Source organism: Canis lupus, chromosome 25 (genome assembly GCF_003254725.2).
Source record: "Canis lupus dingo isolate Sandy chromosome 25, ASM325472v2, whole genome shotgun sequence".
Taxonomy (NCBI): Eukaryota; Metazoa; Chordata; class Mammalia; order Carnivora; family Canidae; genus Canis; species Canis lupus.
The window spans coordinates 4,898,097-4,921,469 of NC_064267.1; the positions used below are offsets into that span (position 1 = coordinate 4,898,097).

Genomic DNA, 23,373 nt, shown 5'->3' on the forward strand with positions numbered 1-23,373 from the left:
GGACCATTAGGTTAAACATTTAGTAAGCTATTAGACTGGGATACTTCTATTTGTAACAGCACAACATAAGATGTGTTGGCTAAATGAGTCCCTATAAAAGCATAAAAGCAATCCTATATATCTGTTCTGTCCAGTACAGTAGCCACTTGCCACATGTGACTATTAAGTACCTGAAGTATGGCTCCTTCACACTGAATGTGCTATAAATATAAAAACACATTCTGGATTTCAAAGACTTAGAACCAGAAAAGAGTGATATATACCATTGGAAGTTTTTATGTTTGTTACATGTTGAGATTATAACATTTTGAATATAGTGGGTTAACAAATACGTTTATTAAAATTAATTTCACCTATTTCTTTTTATTCTTGAATGTGGCTACTACAGATTTTAAATTATATAAGTGGCTTGCATTATATTTCTGTTGTGCAGCCCTGTGACAGATAATACTGAAAGGGGATTTATAGAATAAACATGTATATAATTTCTGCCATACTCTTGTGCAGATTCAAATGTGCGCTCCATTTCACTGGAATAGTAAATCAACTAAATATGAATTATGATTTGAGAAAGTATTTAGCTTTATCAAGGATATAAGATTGTTAAGTTAGGGGACGCCTGGGTGGCTCAGTAGTTAAGCATCTGCCTTTGGCTCAGGGCATGATCCTGGAGACCCGGGATAGAGTCCCACATTGGGCTTCCTGTGATGAGCCTGCTTTTCCCTCTGCATGTGTCTCTTCCTCTCTCTTCATGCCTCTCATGAATAAATAAAATCTTTTTTAAAAACTACAAGATTTTTAAGTTAAATCAAGCTGTTGATAGCAAGTATTTTTTTTACATATTTAATTTTTTAAAAAAATTTTTATTTAAGAGAGATGAGAGAGAGAGACAGAAATTGGAAGAGACAGAGAGAGAGAGAGGGAGCATGAATAGGGGGAGCAGCAGAGGGAGAGGGAGAAACAGGCTCCCCGTCAAGTAGGGAACCCAACATGGGGCTGGATCCCAGGACCCTGGGATCATGACCAGAGCCAAAGGCAGAGGCTTAACTAACTGAGCCAGTCAGGTACCCCAATTTATTTCTATTTATTGATTATATATATAATATCTATCTATCTATCTATCTATCTATCTATCTATCTATCTACCTACCTATCATCTATCTATCATTCTCAAGCAGATTCCCTGCTGAGTGTGGAGCCTGAAGGCTCAATTCCAGGACCCTGAGATAATGACCCAAACCAAAACCAAGAGTCAGATGCTTAACCAAATAAGCCGCCCAGGTGCCCCAATAGCAAGTATTTTTATGGACTCACATAAACAAGTCATAAATCTGACTTCAGACTAATCTGATTACACATAAACTACTGAATACCAATATATTGGTATATATATATTATGCCAATTGGTATATATATATTATATAATTTAGAATACTATTTCCTAGATACTCTCAACTCTCAAACCAGTTTTATGATAATGTTCTTTCTAAAATGATTTCTGACCTTTAAACATTTTTTTAATCCCCAAAATACCCAAGAGAGTGCTTTACCCTCCCCATGGCAGTGGCTTACTACAGCAATGATTGTCCTTGATGGAACCCAAGGTGATGTGAAAAGGCCTCCCGGGATGAATATCTCTGGCTTCAATGCTTTCTAAAAACTTCCTTCCCTAACAGTTTTGGAAGTCCCTTTGAGAGTGATCTGTATGAAGCCAAATAGACCGTGCTGCTTAGGAAGTATATCTCATGGGCTGCTTAAGCCTGGGTATGTCTTTTGTTGTCCTGTAGAGTGGATTCTGAGCAGCAAACATAACTTGAACTTTACTAATGCATTTATTTCTGTATTTATTTTTAACTCTCTTTGCTGATTTTTTTTGTTATAACATTTATAACATGCACTGCTCATCAGTCATTTCCCATTGGTGGTGGTAATGACTGAGAACTTGGTTTTATGGTCTCACCATTTGGTGATCAGAGAATTTCTTAGTCTTTTTGTTTTTTAGTCTGCCTATTTGTGAGCTCAAATCAAATATGAACATCTTTTGTGTCTATTGTAAAGGACACCAGCTTCTTGAGATCTTAACTGGTAATTTTTTGTGTTTCTGTGTTTTGTTTTGACCTATGGCTGAAATTACAGGATAGAAGCTATAAGTCTCAACATATCTGTGTGTCTGTAATTTAGAAAAACCCTTAACTCTTGCATGAGTGTGAAGTATTTTCCTATATCTGGAGAGTATTAAAAAATTATTACTACCCATAAACTAAAGTGCTCTGTTCTGATTGGTTTATAGGGGTAACGGGGCACCTATTTAAATCATATTCTTCAAAAATGAACAGAAAATAGATAGAAATTATTCTTTAAAAGTGCTAGAGTTCAAAAAATATTTCTTAAGAAACTATTAGCTCAGGAACAAATTTATTATTTATTTATTTATTTATTTATTTATTTATTTATTTATTTATTTATTTCAGGAACAATTTTAAAAAAGAATTCAAGTTCATGAAATTAAGGTGAATCTTTGGACAAATTAGACTAATAACTTTGGTCTAAAAGAGAAAGTTTTATGTATTTTTCTTTAGTTTATAATTCCAGAGTTTATTTTTAAAATAAGATTTGGGTTTATTTTCTCATAGGCTAGTTAGATCTAAACTTTTTAGAATTACTTAAACTCCTTTAAGATTATAAAAATATAAAATTTGTTTGGTTAAACTGAATCCTAATTTTGACAAATCTTTTTTGTAATAAGAGCAATTGTAGCATATTACCTATGTGATTTACAAGTTACTTAAAATATACTCACTGTATTTCTGGTAAGTTCAATTTTTCTCTTCTCATCATAACAGAATATTTGAGAAAGACTTCTAAACTAAAGCAGAGGGAAAAATATCTGAAAATATAAGATGAGGTCCCATGTACACATATTTATTTATTTATTTATTTATTTATTTATTTATTTATTTATTTATGATAGTCACAGAGAGAGAGAGAGAGAGAGAGAGAGAGAGAGAGGCAGAGACACAGGCAGAGGGAGAAGCAGGCTCCATGCACCGGGAGCCCGACGTGGGATTCGATCCCGGGTCTCCAGGATCGCGCCCTGGGCCAAAGGCAGGCGCTAAACCGCTGCGCCACCCAGGGATCCCAATGTACACACATTTTTATGAACTCTCTACCAATGTGTTTCTGAGGCAAATCAGCCTCATGAAAACAGAGTGGCCTGAGGTAGATTTTGGTAAGGGGAGAAGACACTGTTGATTATATTGATTTACAGATTCGGTTTAGAATTTTATAATCCTCCTCAGTTGCTTATAGTAAAAAAAAAAAAAAAAAAAAAAAAAGAGAGACCATCTGAGTCCAGTACCTGCTCTTGACTAGACTCAATTGAAGAAGGCAGGACTAAAGGCAAGATGATTTGTCAAAGGCTTCTGCAATAATCTAGAAGAGAAATAATGGAAACCTAAACTAAGGAAATGCCAGAGTTAATAGAGCAAGGAGACAGATTGCAGAGATACTCAGTTGGTAGAACCCAGGTGATGTGAAGTCTGATTGGATGTAACGGGCTAGGAAAATAGAGAAAATATCTCTATCAGGTAACTGGGTGAGTGATCATACCATTTACTTAGATAGGAAACACAGGAAGAACCACAATAGGCTTGTAAGGGAGATGAGGAATTAATTTTTGGAAATGGTGTACGTGATATTATGAGCTGTTCAAGTAGAAATATCCAGTAGGCACTCAGAGATAAAGGTTGGGAGACCAAGAAAAATGAAGACAGAAGCTGGAAGTCATTAGCTTATAATTGAATGGCAGTGCTCAGATAAAGTATACAGAAAAACCTGGGGAACACAAACATTGAGAAAAAAAAAAATCTGAGCATGAAACCGGCCAGGGCAATTAGGATGATAGAGGTAAGCCAAGGGAGGATATTGTCTGAGGAGCTATGGGAAGGGAGCATTTCAAGAAGGAGAAAGTGAGCAATGGTACCAAGTGCTTCAGATACATCATGGTAAGAAATGGGAAATTTGTGACTCTGAAAAAAAAATTCAATATTAAAAAAAAAATTCAATAAAGGGATGGGTATGGAACCTAAATCAGCCAGGCTAAAGATCGAATGGGAGGTGAGATAGCAGAGACTAGCACAGCACAGTGCAGTTTCATGGAGGCTGTGCTTACATGTGACTATGAAGGGAGAAAACTGGGAAGTAACTGCAGGGCTGGTCGGGGCGGCAAGGAATGTGTGTGTGTGTGTTTGTGTGTGCAAGCATGTTTGTGTGTATATGTGTGCATGCATGTTTGTGTGTGTGCGCACGTGCATGCACACATGTGCATGCATGCATATGTGTGCATATGTGTGTGTGTACACGTATGGATGGATAGATGTATCTGAAAGATCAGAGAGACTTGAATATGTTAGGAGAGAGAGAGAGAGTAACAGAAAGAAGTCTTCAAAATGTTTAGAAACTGTTCTTAGAGTATATTGCCCAAGATGCAAGCTTGAGAGGGCCAGGGGAGAGTGCCAGCTTGTGGCCATCCGTGAACAAAAGAAACAGTGTACTTTAAGAATGCACTCCAGGAGTCTGGTTCCTTTTATAACTGGTTTAGGTTTAAGAAGCTCATAATAATCTATCTTCCCAATGCAATTTCGTAAATGAGAAAAATCATTAAAAAAAAAAGTTCAGGTTTTTGCTAGTTTGTAATCTCTTGTTTATACTTCACTGGCCTCTAATCTATGTTGAAAACAAATAACAAGTATAGTAATGTAATGAAGATACTTACAATTCGAACAAGCCAGGATAAGGTAGATGTTGCTGTTGAGTAATGCGTGTTATAATGGTAGGGGGGGCTTTGATCATCTTCCCATGTCTCATAACGCTCTGCGTAAAACACAGCTCTCTTTGGGTTCAAAGCGCCTATTGGCTATAAAAACAGAAAATAAGCTTTTCACTTAATACAGTTATACTAAACATTCTATATTATAATTCTTTATCCTGGAAGTATTTACCATTAATGCATTTTAACCATAGAGCATAAATTATTTTGTATTATATTGTATCAAATTTGATTTTAATATTAATTACAGGTCATTTACACCTGCTAAAAATCTCTCAGGAAGATGATTTATATATGTGAAGTTTCTGGATTTTACTAAAAGTTTCAGTAAACTGGATTACTAGGAATGATCCAGTTTAAACTGTCAAGGCAAAACCAAGACTTTTAATGTCGTTTTCCTGCCTACTTAAGTATAGCTATAATGAACGTTTGGCTTGATCACAGGAAATTCAATGAGAAAGTGAAGCAGTTGACCATGTGACGGCCATATTAGAAAAAACCTTTTACTAGAGGGTCACCCCCTGTGTGAAAGATAAGAATCACCCGTATGGAAATATGGAAACCTTGTTGGAATGTTGGTTCCATTCTGTTATTATACAAACAGAGCATACAGCTTTTTTATTAAGTGAAACTTCAAACCTAAGGCTGGTGAAAATAATCCAGACAATTCAGATTCCCTAGAAAGCATTTTGTAAGGCCACTAAGACCTTTCCTATCGGTACCACCACACTCCCAATGATGATGTTAATCCCTATGGTGGAGCACACATACGTGGTGTATATATGTATGTATACAATATATACATATTTCTTTTTCAACAAAGCATGTATTAATTGGATCATTGCCTCAAACTTCTTAGCACACCTAATCATTATTTTTTTAGCACACCTAATCATTAAGAAATTCTAGCATATAGACCTCATGATTTCAAATAACAAACTCTTTTCAGCTTCAGTTTCTGTCTGATTTTGATTTATAGGACATGGAGTCCATTTTCAAGATACCCAATAGCTACATTATTTTGTTTTAGAATGCATACTATATATACAAATATTTATAGAGAAAACAAAAGATGAATACTAAGTATAATACAGAACTCCTTTATACAAAATTTAATATTAACTAGTTAACTATGAAGTTCCCCCCAGGGCTTAATTTTAACAAGAGAAGTAGTAGAAAATCAGTGTTTCAAGTGGACAAATAATGTTACACAAGAGGGAAAGATTCATTTATAAATTGCTTGTAAGCTTTTTTCTTTTGGCCCCATGGGACTAATTCAAAGAACACAATGATGTCAGCAGTTAGAATTAGAATTTCCATAATAAACTCTTATTTGCAAAGGCTCTTATCCTTAATATTGAAATTGTTTGTAAGGATTTTTCATTTCATTATTCTTTAACTTAATTATGACTTAACAAAGACTAAACAATTTAATTATTTTTTAAAACTTAAAAAAATTAGTTTAATTTAAAAAAAATTTTAAGAACTTTGGTTTAAATATATTTTTTAAATGTTCTAAGGCTTACATTTTATTCTGTTAAGTTTCACTGTTCACCTTTCAATCTTTTTTACATAGATATAAAAAGGCAATGTAATTTCATTAGATGTCACATAAAACATTAATAATATTAAAAATAAATATACAATTAATTTTTTGGTAAAAGGATACTTACTATAGTGGAATGAATGTGAACTGTTACTTGAACTATTTTTTCATTTAAAATGGCCAACATAAAAAAAAAAAGATGGACAACACATTCTATACTTTTCTATATGTACAGACATCTATCTGTTTTTCTACGTCAATATTAAAAGACTATTTTTTGAAAGCATTTAAAATGCTTAATACTTTGTTCTCTCTTGAATATGCTAATGCTCTTTCACATGCATAAAGTGTCTGCACAATCTGTAAGGATTTTTTTTAATTTATTTATATTTTTTTTATTTATGATAGTCACACACAGAGAGAGAGAGAGGCAGAGACACAGGCAGAGGGAGAAGCAGGCTCCATGCTCCGGGAGCCCGACGTGGGATTCAATCCAGGGTCTCCAGGATGGCGCCCTGGGCCAAAGACAGGCGCTAAACCGCTGCGCCACCCAGGGATCCCACAATCTGTAAGGATTGACCTTATCTGAGATTTTGTTTGTTCTACAAGACCTCACAAAACATTCTTGAGAAAGGAATAAGGCCCTTCCTCTAATCTTTTCCAGCCTTCTCCCCAACTACTGGAAAAGGGATAAAATAAATATCTACCATTTAATTTTAATCATGTTTCATCAAAGTCATTTTATTGGAATGTTTGATAGAATAATACTTTGTAGGAAACAGTTGCACAGTATTAAAGTGTGTATATGTTTTCATTAGTAACTTCTTAAAATGCATTTCCAATTTTGAATTTTTATCTCATGAATTTAGAAATGAATTTTTTAAATAAAATGTATATGATCTAGTTTGTACTACTTATTTTTCTTTTATTTTGCTCTAGTAATCAAGAAGCAGTAAGTCATCTGAAGAAAAAATGCTTGAAAATGTCTTGAAAACAAAAATTTCATTACAGATGACGTATTTTCTTAGGGATCTAAACATATATTATCTATCTACTTGTCCATCTATCATCTACCTGCCTATAACGATCTACTTACCTCATGTATTAACTGATATGGCTATATTTGTTATCCTTTTAAATTTTGAGCAAATAATGCAATGTCAAAGCCATTTAGATTTAGCAAACAAATATGGTAGGAATTCTGGTGAAAAAGTAAAACTCCACTTAATGAAATGTGTAAGTTTATTTTGTAATCTTTTTTAATATTTACCATAATTATGATAATAATTATTACCAGCTTCCTTTTCTCTCAAACAGTAGTAGGCTTTTAGGAACATCCATTTCTATGCTTTTAAGGGTTTCCATATGAAACAATTTATTTTTATTTTTTAATTATTTTAAAGATTTTATTTATCTACTTATTCATGAGAGACACACAGAGAGAGGCAGAGACGTAGGCAGAGGGAGAAGGAGGCTTCCTGCAAGGAGCCTGATGCAGGACTTGATCCCAGGACCCCAGAATCATGATCTAAGCCAAAGACAGATGCTCAACCACTGAGCCACCCTGGTGCCCTCCCACATGAAAAAGCTTAACTGAAGTTTAGAACTTGCTATTAGACGTATTATGATTTTGTTCTTGTCTGTTTGCATGCCACAACTTGACACTAACAGGCAAGTGGAAATGATGCAGATAACAATGCAAAAATTAAAAACTTCACTTTGCTAGCACTTTATTATTATAATTTAGTCTCTAAAACTTCTATAAAGCTTACATAGCTTGCAAAAAAGAACTATTTTCAATTTAAATTGGTGGAAAATCATACATGTAACATTATTACATCTACATAAAATCACTGAATTTATTGAAGAAACGGTGTTGAGGATTTTCTCTATCACTCAATTTCCCCTGTTTGAATATTAGAGAGGGAAATTTGTCTCCATCTTAAATACCACAAAAAGCTTTGTTTTCCTTAAAACACACACACACACAAACACACACACACAAACCACCTGTGACTTTATTATATGGAGTATCCTGACAGATACTCATGGAAATTTACATCATTTAAGGCTTTCAGAAATATTATTATAAATAGAATTGGTTAATCTTGTTCACTCCAATGTTTACCTTTTATTTATTTATTTTTTACTAGAACTTCATCCTTCTTTTTGTTTTCATAACTATTAATAGGCAATAGAACGAGTACTTCTTCAAAAGTTCTGGTTAGAATCCATATGGTATGTATTTCTGAGTGTGAGCTTTTTCTTTGGTTACATTTTCCTATTTTCTTTCCTTTCCTATTCTCTCAGCCTTGATCTATGATCTACTAATACCTTTCTGTTGTATGAAATCCTACAAATTTTATCAAGAGCATTTTATGGAATAGGTGTATAAATTAAATAAAAGAGGTGAAAATGAAGAACAAAGATAATTTAAATAAAAAAATACTAATTGGGTAAATGGTCCCTTATGAGGCATTAGAAAAACTTTAGAGAATGTGAAAGTCTGGGCATATATATGGATTAGTTTGAATAAATAAATAAAAAATAAATGTGGATTGACTTGAGGCAGTTAATGTCATTAAAACAGATTAACATTTTTAAGAATAAAAAAGGTTTTCAAGAGGCATCAAGAGGTCCAATGAAAGTAATAATGATACTGAATTCTGGTATTTCAAAAAATTTGAAAATGCTCATTATTTTCATGGCTTTAGGATTCTATTTGTGTATGTAAAATGTTTGTGAGCTCACTATTGCTAGTGTTCTCTTCTGCAAATGCTAATGGTGCTATATATTTATATAAGACATTGTTTTCACATCCATTTTCTAGATTGATTTTCATAAGTCTCTGAGGTGGGCAAGGCATTCATCCTGAATTTCATGATGAGGAAAGAGGTTGGGTCTCTACTCTTTCCACAGCATTGTGTTACCACTTCACGGCTAAATGTGAAATTCTGATCTTGTCATCACGTTTTTCTTCTATAACTGCCTACTTAATTCCTAAACCATCATAGATCTTCAAAATGGAATGCTCCCTACAGGCCTACAAGTCTAACTCCCTCACTTTTTCTTCATAATGAAGAAAAGTCCAATCAAGATTCTATTGCTAGTTGAACACTATACATTTTACAGAACCAGCTAAAGCTCTGTGGTAGACTGAGATGGATGCGGGATACAGTTAATCTATTTGGCTTGCTTTCGTTATCTCAATGCTCTCAACACATATGAGCTTCTAATATATTGAAGTTATCTTGTTATTTTTCATTATAATAACCAAGGGCTTGGGAATCCTGAGAAGAGCCTTCAAGAATTCTTGTCTTTTAATTTTTTTTCAGTTATGAGCTACATATCATCATCCTCAAAATTCTCGGTGATGACAATATAGAAATCATACGTACAAGTGCTTCTGTGCTCAAGGCAATTCCCTGCCTCTCTTCTTATCTGGCCAGGGAATTTCAATGCATTCTTCCAGAAGTAGCTTAAATTTCATCTATGAAGGCGTACATGACACTCTCTGGTAATCGGCAAATACTGTAACTCTTTTTACCAAATAGGCTAGTCCTTTAAGGAAATGGCTTTTACTCACTTCTGTGTTCACAGCTCTTGATACACTACTTGGCTCTTTGTAGGTACATAATAAATGTGAATGAATGAAGGCTGACATATAACATTCATTCATTAAAAGATTTTAATTAATTAATTAATTAATTAATTAATTAATGAGAGACAGAGGCAGACATAGGCTGAGGGAGAAACAGGCTCCCTGCGGGGAGCCTGATGTGGGACTCGATCCCAGGACCCCAGGATCACAACCTGAGCCAAAGGCAGACGCTCAGCCACTGAGCCACCCAGGTGCCCCTATTCATTCATTTATTTATTTATTTATTTATTTATTTATTTATTTATTTATTTACTTAGTGGGTAGAAGGAAGAGAGAGAGACTCTCAAGCAGGCACCCCATTGAGTGCTGACCCTGCCATGGGGCTTGATCTCACAAGCCTGAGATCATGATCTGAGCGAAAATCAAGAGCTGGACACTTAACCGACTGAGCCACCCAGGTGTCACTGATCATATAACATTCAAATTTCTGTATGGAAACTTAAACACAAAAATTTCAGGCAAAATCAAAAGACAAATAAAGTGAGAAATATTTATAGCACATATGATTTTTTCCTTAAAAAGTGAGCTTTTCAGGTCATTAAGAAACTAATGAATAATCTAGTTGAATAAGTGACCAAATGAGATGAACAGGCGATTTACAGATGCAAATTTCCAGTACATGTAGGAAAAACAGCACCAGTTCATACAATATAATGGATATCTATTCTTTTTCTGCTCAGCATACATTACTCCTTTTCTTTTATAAACCACTCCTTCCCTACTTTTGGTATACCTGGTTCAGGCAGGCTGACTCCATTACTTGATCCCCTGGGTGGGCATGTGATCCACACCTGGCAATCGTCATATTCTATCCATATGAGTACTAAGATTGGTACAAAAATGGGCAGATGATTTAAGTTATTCCAATGAACCTCCCCTAAAACCTTGAAAGAAGGTTTGTCTTCTTCTAGTGGGGTTATTACAAAGACATCAATGCTATAACATAGGGAAGAAGCCTGAAAATGAAACCATGAGGAAAAATACCAGAGATCTAGTATCCTATGACACTGGTGAGCCCTCAAATCCAGTTTTCCTAAAATCAATCCCTGATTCCTTAGTTATATGGGTCAATAAAAATTTTATATTTTAAATTATAGCCAGTTTAAGTTGATTTTCTGTTCCTTATAGTCAAAAGTCAGAAGTACAGTGGCAGTTTTAAAATGTCAAATAAAAAATATTTTTATTCATTAGATTGTAAAAAATTAAGTTTCACAATATTCAGTGTTGGCCAGGGTATAGCAAAACATGATATGTCATAATACTGTTGGTAGGAATATAAATTGGTATAAATTTCTCATGGGGCAAACTGGCAATATTTTTTAAAATATGCACTTCCTTTTGATCCAATCATTCCACTTTGAGGAATTTATAATATGGAAAGAATCAGATATAAGGATATTTGTATTTCTCTGAAGATTATGTGAGGTGGCAACACAAAACAAAATAACCCCCCCAAACTAGAAGTAGTCTAAATATCCAATAAGGTACTAGTCAAATAAATGATGATATACCCACACTGCTGCATAATATCCATCTAATCCAAAAGGATGATTTGAAAAAAATTCCGAGGTAAATTCAGTCAGTTATTAAGTGCCTACTATGTGTCAGAAATTATTCTAGACTCTACCATAAAATAAATGAGGTTGCTGTTCTCATGATGCTTGCATTTGTGTGTGTGTGTGTGTGTACGTGTGTGTGTCTTTAGAGGCAGAGACAGATGGAATCTAAATAAACAATTAGGTAAATGATAAAATACCAAAGATAAGTGCTCTACTGACAATTAGAATAACAGGATAGTAGCATCTGGGTGATAGGGGAGGCATCTCTCAAGAAGAATCTCTAAGCAGAGATGTGAATGACCAGAGGAGTCAATCACATGCAATTTAGAAATGAGAGAATTCAAGACAGAGTAAGAATTAGTACAAACACTCTAAGGAGGTCTGACTGACATGCTCAAAGAACAGAAAGAGAGTGTGACTGAAGCATAGTAGGTGAGAAGAAGAGATAACATGACAAAATAGGTAGAGGCGTATCATATGACTTTGCAGATCAGGAAAATGAAACATATTTTGTGGTAAGGGAAGAGGAGAGTAACTGAATGCTTTTGAGCAAGAGATAAACAATATCTGAGTTAGGCTTTAAGACGGTGATTCCAATAGTTTTGTGGAAAATGGATTACAGGTAATATTAAATTATTATTCTGAGTACTAGGGTTGAAAAAAAGCCATTTGCATCATAGGATTATCAGCATCATAGCATTATCAATGTCTTTCTAAAAGTCCTATAGTACATAGTAATATACTTTTGTTAAATACTCAGAGAAAAAATTTTGCGGAAGATACATAACACTACAATGATAGTTGCCTCTAGGGAGTGAGAATAATGGAGATTTTTAGTCTTCCCTAACAACTTTTTACTATTTGGTTAAGAATTTGATTTATCCTGTATATAGAATGTTAGAGGTTTTTTCAATTATATGACCCAGAAAAATCTTTCAAATATGAACATTTAAACTTTTATAAATTTAATTTTTTTTTTTTTTTTTTAGAGTAAAAGAGTATGTGTGAGTGGCGAGGGGCAGAGGGAAAGGGGGAGAATCTCAGTTGGTATCCGCACTCAGTGGGGTTTGATCTCAAGGCCCTGAGATCATGACCTGAGGGGGAATCAAGAGTCCAACCCTTAACCAAATGAGCCAACCAAGTGCCCCTAAATTAGTATGAATTTTAATCAAATTATGGTAACTTTATATTTTAGTTAGCAAACGATATAGACCATATATCTCCAAATACAAATTCCTGTTATTAACTGTCACTGATATTTGAATCACCATGTACCAAAACTTCACTAGTTAAAACAAGTTAATGACAACATGAGGAAAACAAGATGAATCCCGAAGGTAAGATATCTATAGGGTAACTGGAACATCTCTTCAGTGAGACAATATTATGAAAAAAATTGTGTGGGGGGGTTGCTGATTGGAAGCCATTCTAGCCTAAAAGACACTAAAGAGGCATAAAAATCAAGTGCAATGTAAGGTCCTTAACTGAATCCTGGCTAATCAAACCAAATTTTAAAGACATATGGGACATGACTGGGAAAATTTGATTATAAGTACAATGTTAGATAATATTAAGAGTTAACTGTAAGTCTTGTTAGGTGTGATGATGGTGTTCTGGTTATTTAGGAAAATGCCTTTTCATACTAAAGTATTTATGGCTAAAGTATGATATATCTTTAATTTACCTTAAAATACCTCAACAAAACAATACAAGCTAAAATATTAATAATTGTAACATCTAAGTACTAGGTATATGGGTATTTGTTATTATTGGTATTTCTATTTATGTTTGAAAATTTTTAATCAAAAAGTCAAAATAAAAGTAGGGTGTAAAAATGAAGCAAAATCTTTCAAATTCATTGTAAGTCCTTTCTCTTGTGCCTATGCTCTGGGTTGTTCTTGTAGGTAAGAATGTTTTTAATATGAAAATTTGTGCTTTTAACATGTGTGAAAATGGTGTTCTCTTAAACAGATGAAGCCTCCCCTCTGCAATTTTATGCACTATATGGCATCATCAGGTGAACTTGCTATCACCATAAAATTCCCACGTACATGCCTAAAAAATGGAACCCAAAGTAATGAAGCATTAATAAAGGTAAATGTTAAGATTTATATTTTGCTGGCTATCCTTTAGTGTAGTTCTTTTTTATATTTTCGTAGGGTGAATAAACATGATTAGTTCTTATGAGGAAAGAAACTAAAGTTGAGCCACACTTGAATTTTGATTAGCAAAATTTATTAGCATATTTATAGGTATGTCAGTTTCACATAGGACTGAAGTCTTTGAAGGTACAGAATGGCTTACTCAATACGTTTCTTTGCCTCCTCTGTCCCTATCACATGCCTGTCCACAAGGCAGGGCATTTAGGACAGGTGGAGGGCACTTAGAAGATTAATTAATCACTATGGTTTGTTGGGTCTTTTTTTAAAGTATATCCTACTTACTTATTAGAGAGAAATAATAGGTAACAAATGAAAGGATATGCAACCTATAAAATCAGTGCAATTCATCATAAAGTTGTGAGGATAAAATGAAAAAAATCTATGGAAGATGCTTATTAGCACAATGCATAACTATATAGTAAGTGCATGTCAACTGTTGGCTGTGGTGTTATCACTATCCCAAGATAATTCCTAAGAAAATCAGTCTTAAATATTTTAGTGAAGAGTAACCAATGTTGACATAAAGACAATGGAGGTAAAATTAAATGCTTTAAGTCTTCATGTGTCAGTTCTAAAAGCTTTCTAAGTATTAAGTAGCAGAAGAATGACAACCTTATAAATTAGTTTCAAGATCACTTCTATTGGATCTTGTTTTGCATGGAAAGGTTAAAGGAGACTGACTCTGGCCTAGGTGTGCCTTGATAATGCTGTGCTTCAGATGTGACACAGAAGTGCATATGCACGCTCTCCTTCCTTGTCTATAGGTAGGATTCTAAAAGCATATATTACAGAAGTGCTCTGATTGTTCCCAGTTCCTTCTCTAACAACTTAAAGTTTTCTTTTCTTTTTAAAATTATTTCTTTCTTATCTTTACACCCAAAATGGGTCTCAAACTCATAACCCTAAGATCAAGAGTTGCATGCTGTACCAATGGAGCCAGCCAGGCACCCCTGACAGCTTGAAGTTTACAAAGCAAGACAGCCTCTAGTATTTTCTTTCTTTCCCTCTCTCTCTCTCTCTCTGAAAGGGCAGAACAACTGGCTAAATGGGAAGGAACTAGGAAAGAGACTAAGGATACATTTAGCAAAAGTAGGTGTAGTATGGGGTCGGTATGGATATTTTGAGTAAATCCTCAAAGCTCCCTGTCACCCTATTATGTATCTCCAACAAACAGCAGAGATAAAACAAAACAAAACAAAACAAAACAAAACAAAACAAAACAACACCACCTGACTATTTCTGGTTACCAAAGTGCCTTCGAATCAACTCTTCGTCTACACTTCGTTGGTTCTTCCTTTTAATTAGAAGGAAAAGAACATAATATACCACTGAGTAAAATAAGAGTATGGACCAGTTGTTATTGTCTTTTTATCTCCTGTACCTGGCACAGCATAGGTGAGGGATAAAAGTTTTTGTAAGGAAAGAACAAGTAAGTGAATATCAACTTAAATATCAAAACCCAATTCTGAACTTGGTACCTTTTTTTGCATTTTCCCCCTTGCAAGTTGTACCCTCAGCTTGGATTCTTCCATGAATTTAAGACAGTATCCAAGTATTGCCAATCAATACTCTGTCTTAAAATAGTACCTTTCCTTCAACAATGCAATATAAGCAAGGCTAAAAGAAAGAGTTTTCAAGTTGGGTTCTGTGTTAAGGTGACTTTCAACATACATTTAGAATATTTCAAATTTGGCAGTAGGTATTTTGGCAGATGATATAGAATAAATGCACAGATTCCCATTTTTATCTTCTACCAAGTTTTATATCATCATAGCTACTAATACACTTAAGAGTTTTGCCCATTCATGTTTTGTTGTTAAAACCTAAGCACTAGGGAGATTATATATTAACGTAAATAGGATTAATTTCATTTTAGATATTGTTAACATAAGATGAAAAAGGAAGGCAAAATACAAACTTGCACCACATTGCCAAACTGAGCATTCCCCACCTTAACAACATAAAGGCTTTTCTATGTGGTATATAGACATTTTGCAGTAGTATCAAGGGTGGATGGCTGAAGAGTATTCACACTTCAGTGCATCCATTTGCATTATCACATTTCAAAGCCTCCAGGCATTATCACTTCCTTTTTTAAGTGGCATAATAATTTGGGAAAATGGTTCTGCTTATCATCATCTGTCAGTCAAACAACTCCTGTGTTAACACAATATATTTTTTCCACTCAGTGAATGGGTGTGTGTGTGTGTGATGTCTTAGGCTCATGTCAATATTAGCAGGACTTGGTTTTGTGATGAAACTATTTCATTTATCAGAGGGCATGACTGAGAAATAGGAAAATTTCATTTACACTTTAATGAGCAGAGGCTGTGCTTCACGTCAAAGTCATGTAACCACTGTAATTTAAGAGCAAAGTTCATATGAATAGTATATGTAAATAACTAGAGCACTGGTGTATATCATGTGTTAAGATATATTTCACCACGAGGTCACATCTCCATAAGGAAAATCTTGATACATGGAGGGGAAAATTGTCTACAGTCACCATTGGTTGGGTATTGAAAAGATAAGTCAATGATAGACTGTTTCATTTGCTGTCCATCATGCCAAACAACAAACATAACCTCTAACCTGTACACGTAATAAGTAAAACTTGAAACTATGAGGTCTAATCAAATGAGGGGCCTGATTAATTTTACTGATAAAGAACTTTTCATTGTTCCTGTGCTCTTCTGTTCAATTAACTGGGTTAAGGAAAGAATATGAGTATTATAAATATAGTAAAATATTTCAGTCTAAATAAATGTGCACCTCAAGTTTCAATAAGTATTTAACTTCAGTATCTTGATGTTTATGATTCTGATAATTTGACAAGTTAAAGAGATGAAAAAGCAACTGCTTATTGCATGAAAATGTGACTTTATATTTTACAAAAGGGTATTGCTTTTTATTTTATTAGAACAAAATTAAATCAAGCAATCTATCTCTATATATTTTTTCAATGATACCAAAGACAGTGAACCCTCAGCTGAAAGTTATAGAAATCTGCTTTGTAGCTACCAGCCACTGAATGCCACTAGTGTGTCAGGCATTATGCTACATGCTTTTCCCACATTAGTGCATTTGATTCTTTCAGCAACCCTATTATGTAAATACTACCATGTTCATTTTAAAGAAGAGGCAAGAGAAGTTCAGAGAGCTTAGGAATTTGTTGGAGAGGGGTTAAGAAAATAAACCTGGGACTATGAACATCAAATGAGGGGCAAGGTATAAGAAGCCCCTCAAACCTGAGAGGCTTTGAACTTTAGGTTTCATTAGTTTTATGGCAAATCTATCTCTGATTCCACCTAATGTTCATACATTAAAAAATGTATATATGTAATAAAAAGCTACCGGCTATTGGCTTTCCCCCCTCATAACCAGTAACTATTCCTTGAGGGTCAGGACTATATTTTAAAGTCTAAGGACTATATTTTAAAGTCTAAGAGCACCTTGCAAAGCTCCTTTTATGTAGTAGTTATGTGCCTACAGACCTGTAGTTTATTTGCTATTCTTTAGGTTGTTAGAAATCAAAAAGAAGAAACTCTCAAATACACTGTATTTTTCACTTTAAAACAGAGAGCTGTTTGCTGACCACAACTAAGTCCCCTTTCTTTAGTGACCAGAAATCCAAATTTTCTTTGGTCAACTTTCACCCCATCATTCCTTGACAGGTGTCTTGTGTGATTCTGACTACCTTTGGCTCCAACCAGGGGAAATGACTGGCTTATCGCATTTCCAGTGAACATATTCTGCCCCTGTGAAGCAGTACTAATGATGCATAAGGAGACATTTTCTGGGATTGCTAGGAAAGAAGTCTCTCCTGTCTTCCATGAGCACGACTTTTGTAATATGTTCTTTCTTCCTTTGGGCTGTATGATGTGAGGTCCGGAACTGATGCACCCCTTTTACTACTATACTGTGCAAAAGCTTTAACTGACAATGTAGAATTTCATGAAGCCAGTGTAATGTGGAGGTAGAAAGAAGAAAATTTTTTATTTTTTTTTTTAGGATTGTATATTTCACAGCTTCTTAATTTTTTTTTTTTTTTTTTTGCAGCAAAGAACATAAAAATTATTTGGGGCTTCAAATGTTTACTGAAACAAATTCTAGAATCATTCACTACTAGAAATAATTTCATGGGTCCAATCTTTGGGAACAACTTTTGCTGTTAAGGGGCTTTTGGATGGCTCCTGGTTAATAATATCATTCAGGAATTCTAATTCTTCCTTGAGCTCTTCAAAATTAACAAACTCTCTAATTAAAAATTTCATTTGTAGTATTGATTATACCTACAAGAATTTCATGTGCTTCTCAGCAGTCATTTCATTACAATAATATTTCATTATTAGTAGTTTGTCCTTCCAATTATATTATTATACTGCAAATGTCATTTTCCCATTAAGTGTATAATACGATATATTTTCATACATTAAAATCTTGTTTATTAATGATTTTTAAACAGGATAGTTTTGGGTTTCTAGCCCATTTGTAAGAAGTTCCTATTAAGAAATTCAATGAAGCATGGGAACAATGCAAGAGTAATTTATTAACACATCAGGAGGCTTTAATTTGCTAACATTTTCCTATCATGTTAGTCTGACAGAATATAAAGAACAAATTACTAAACCATGGAACATAGCAGAACTGAAGGAAAAAAAAAAGCTATCTATCTTTTAAGAATGGATGCGTTCAATTGTTCACAACATGAAGGACTCCATGCTTGCAAAAGTGGAGTTAGTATTCACTGTTGCCTTGTCTGTTTACCTCTTCCACTTATTTAACATTTTATAAAATTCAGAGAGCACATGTGAGTTATAAAGGGAAACACAGATCACATGGACCAGCATTAAAAATCCTAAAGAATGTTTACATATTCTGATTACTTTAGAAACAGTGATTACCTCAGTTAATTTATGTCATCTTTTCTGTATGGATAAACTAAAAATCTACAATTACTAGCAAATATTTTATCATATGTCTTCTCTAATCCATATTAATCATAATGAAGGCTATATTTTCTTTGCTTGGGAAAGTGTTTCAAGAACATTTCAGTCTAATGCCTTCTCATAGTTAAGCATGAACTCTCCAATTTTATATAGTGCCCACTGTACCAACTGTCTGAAATACTGGTTTCAGACTTCTGGTAACTACCTGAGTCTTTTTTTTTTTAAGTTTTTAAAAATTTATTCATGAAAGACACACACACACACAGACAGAGGGAGAAGCAGGCTCCCTGCGGGGATCCCGATGCAGGACTCGATTGAAGGACCCCGGGATCACAACCTGAGCCAAGCGTAGACGCTCAACCACTGAGCCACCCAGACGTCCCAACTACCTAAGTCTTCATCTCAGCTCTGGACTGGACTTTTTCCAAGAAGGGCTATGACTAAATTTATTTTATTAACTCCTGTACACCCTTTCATCTAGTAAGGTGCTTGACATATAGGAAGTGTGTGATAAACATCTGTTGACTGAAAAAATGAATAAGTAAATGGAGGAAGTAAAGGAATCTTAAGTGAGAATCTTCTTATAACCACAAGATTCCAGTTGATTTCAAAGAAAAAGGCCTTCCTTCCCTGTTCTTAAAATAATCTAAAAAAAAAAAAAATCTAAAATGGCCATAGTTGCAGTCAGCTTTTGAAGTTTTAATACTGTGCATCACGCTACTTGAGAATCTACTATAAATTGTATCATATATGTATAGTGACCAGTACATAACAGTCAATTTGAATAATGCTAAATAAAACATATGCAGACAAGACTATGTTAAAGAACTAGTTTGACAGTTTTTATCCTCACACTGATGAGTTAGTTTGGTTTTGTTTTTACATTCAAAGATTACACTGCAACCTTGGCAAGTCATGCCAAAATGCATACCTTCAAACCTTAAAATTCTAATATGAATGTTAACAGCATGTATTTGTCATCAATATTTGAAAGACCTCTATCAATAATTTACTACATCATCTTTACACATACAGTATTAGCTAATATTGATATGCTAAGTACTATCCTAAGTTCTCCCCCCCACTTTCAATTTTTTTATACTTATTAACTCAATCAAATCCTCACAATAAACCTTTTACTATTGTTCCTATGTCACAGGTAAAGAAACTGAGGCAAGGAGAAAGTTGCTTATCTAAGACCCTGAAACCAGTAAGTGGCACAATTAGGGTTTGAACCCGGGCCATCTAGCTTTGGAGTGTTCGTTCCTAACCACTACTTACGGCCTCTCATGTAGTTCTCTCTATATAATATTGTACCTTATTATTTAATTTTGCAGAGATTGGTTTTATGATTCAGATACTTTATAACTAGATTTGCTCCCAGAGGGCAGGCTCCATAAATTACAATGCTTCCATCTACCTGGGTCTGAATGATTACTTGCCCATGGTAAATGATGCAGGATTTTTGTTCAGTTCATTTGAACTGGAAAAATTACCATATTTCAAACCATACTGGAATTCAGTTGCTAGCTTTTTGTTTTCTCCCAGATGTAAGACTCTCAGTGAGGCGTCAGCTAACTGACCTCTTACGTCTCTTTCATACCTATAATATCATAACAAAAATTAGCAATGAGCTAGCAATGGAAATTTGATAAGGAAGTCACATAAAATAACAGACTAGAGAGTGAATGACAGATAAGACTATGCAAATAGTGGTACGCAGGCTTCAGAAACAGGCTAAGAAATATTCCATGTGGATTGTAATAGCTAATATTCATGAAGTGCCTCCATGTGCCAAGTACCAACCATGTCACATTCTTTAAATGCATATGTCTTTCGATCTTTGCAACTATGTGGCTTAAGACAGTAGTGCTGTTCTCATATTACAAATGTGGAAACCCAGGTAAAGGGAAAGTGATTTCAGGTCACACAGCTAGTAAGCAGTGGAATACAAAACTTCAACTTAGGTAGGTCTAGTTTTCAAAAGTAAGAAAGGAGGCAAGAGAAGGTGTGCTGAGTTAAAAACCATCTGTGAGGTCACCTTTAGATCAGCTGCAATGCATATTTCCCTGACCCACAGAGCTTATGTTACTTTGGTTCACGAGGCCCTCAGCCCCCCACCGCACCCAAACCAGACATACACACATACGCCACATAGCCTGCTGTGGAATGCTAAAGCAAGCAATTAAGTATGATAGAAAAGAGAATGAAATTCAGAGTGAATGAGGTGAGGCTTAAAACAGCTGAAGTATATATATAAAACTTTACGGTCTGGCCCTGACATCAGCCTAGGCTATAGAGAAGCTTTTGGGGGGCTTTGTTCCTAGTCCTTCATTGTGCTTCCAATAATTTAGTATTCTACTTCAGTTTCCTCTGGACAAATGAGATAAGCTAACCCCCAAATTGCTTTTTTATTCTTTCCACCATTATGTATTTTTTCTTGCCATTTTTTGGGGGCCAAAACTTCTCTCTTGTATCTTAAGAGATTCTTGATAAATAATTGTCCCCTACTTTCTTTTCACTAGTATGTTTCCTTACACAATGTGTGTGTGTGTGTGTGTGTTGTGTGTGCATGCGTATGTGCATTATGGTCAAGATTACATTTCCTATCACCTTAGAAATATATCACAGAAATAATTTGCAACCGTATGTTGTTCTCATTGCAAGTTTTTTTTTTTTATCTTGACCTTTAAAACCAAGGATATCTCAGCAACCTCCCCTTACACCTGCTCTTTCTCAAATATGTATTTCATCTTGTCTACGCTAGTACTAATTTATCTTCTGGTAGCTTAATACCTATGCTAACAATTCAGAATTAAATGTTGACTACAAAAGAAGACCCAGGTTTACTTTCTTACAAACATTATTTGGATATATATATACACACACATATATGTAGTAGAAATGCTTTTAGAATAAAGTTTTATGAAGAAAATTGACTTCTATAGACTTGAAAATTACCTTTGATAGATCCCTAAAGTTTCCTGGAAGAGTCAAGTCCAATTCTTCTGATTCATAGTTTGTTAATACCCATGGAAACACGGGATATTGGTTCAGGTCATTATATGTCCGTCCTAGTAAAGAAAAAGAGAAATGAAAATCTGTATGGCCTAATTGTTTATGAAATTATTCTTGTTCTTTTACAAGAAAACTATTGGATTTCACAAAAGAGTAACACGTTTATTGAACTATGTCTTTTTAATCAAAAGTACCCTAATAAAATGTATTTCAAGTAGATTCACTCAATAATAATTAAGAAATGAATAGCTAAAATTACTTTCTATAATATAGGCTTGTGGTAGAGACTGTGTGCCATTTATCATAATTCATTTCTCTTCTTGGGCTAGACCACATTTCTCAGCTTCCACAAGCAGCCATGGGCATGGTACTCAGTTCAAATCTACAGAACCTGAGCGGAAGTGATATGTCACACTTTCAATCTTGACCTACTGCAATCTCCATGGCTATGATGAAGATATTACTGGCATCTGAAAAGCAGAGCTTTGTGGGTGAATATCCCTGAAAGGGATCATGGATGAGGGATCCTGATGACCTTTACTTGCTGGTTATGTGATGGTATTCTACTACAGTTATTATGTATCCAGAAATATATTCCCAATGTACAGACGACTATATCGAACTTATATCAAGAGTTATGAATGCATAAGTTAACAGAAGTACTCTGAAGCCAGTATGGGAAATTTCAGAGGCAGATGTCTCATGTGTTTTCTTTCACTCCTTTAGGTCCATGCATATTCTTTTGTATAATGTTGGAGAGCTGCTGGACCTTACGTTGGGTTTGCTGTTTATTTTTTGATAGAATAACTTAAGAGGTTCAGGTAGGCTATCCAAGCATAGTGGGAAGGTAAAAAGTTTAAGGAATGCACAGCGCTGGCTCACCCTCATAAACTGGTCCTGAAATAACACAGGAGCAGATGAAATTAAGAGAATCACTATTAAAGAAACAGCATCCAAAGAAAACTTCTGTTGGACAAGATTTTTGTTTTGTAAAATTATGTTATACTCTGATCATAGGTAACTTCTTGAATTTCCATTTGAATTCATATCAAAGAACAATTTCACCATATTCAGTGATACAGATTTCATCCAGAATGCTTTAGAGCACGCATCACATATAGCATAGCAGTAAGGTAGATATGCATATGTTATCTTGTTTGGCATTAAGAATTGTCATTAAATGATACCTACTTTTTGTAGCGATTGGTAAATGTGGTTGTGAAATAGAAAAAAAAAAAAACAACCATAATCCAAGGGAGAGCTAAACCTGCTATTATAAGCACCAAATCACATTAATACATCTATTTCATAAATATTTTACTGGGTAACTATTTTATCTGTTAATTATACAAATCTGCATTTTACAACAAAATGACCTATTGTTTTAAATGTGTAAATTGATGTAGGAATATGCTATAGATGTAGGTAGCTGCTAGAAAGCAGAATGTTACTTCCTGGAATGAGGTGAGAGGAAGGTTAGGGTCCCTCTTTGTTCTCCCAGCACAGCACTCATGCAGATGTATGTTGCTACTAATACACATCGCTGTTTGTTTGTCTGCTTCTCCATTACTCTGTAAACACATGACTTTAGAGTCTAGGGTTTTGTTTCATTTTTAATTTCAAACATGATCTGCCAATAAATGTTTGTTG

The 23,373-nt window shown here is 34.5% G+C and overlaps 1 protein-coding gene across 11 annotated transcripts in view; it reads right to left on the reverse strand.

Annotated features, from left to right (window-relative positions):
• Positions 1–23,373, reverse strand: part of NBEA (neurobeachin) — a 674,158-nt gene that overhangs the window by 86,954 nt on the left and 563,831 nt on the right. For all 11 annotated transcript variants that reach the window (XM_049101416.1, XM_049101413.1, XM_049101412.1 and 8 more), the window contains 2 exons: positions 21,667–21,779; positions 4,775–4,915 (listed from right to left, as the gene is read on the reverse strand). In XM_049101416.1, the coding sequence (XP_048957373.1) occupies positions 4,775–4,915; positions 21,667–21,779 (254 nt within the window). The remainder of the gene's footprint in view (positions 1–4,774; positions 4,916–21,666; positions 21,780–23,373) is intronic.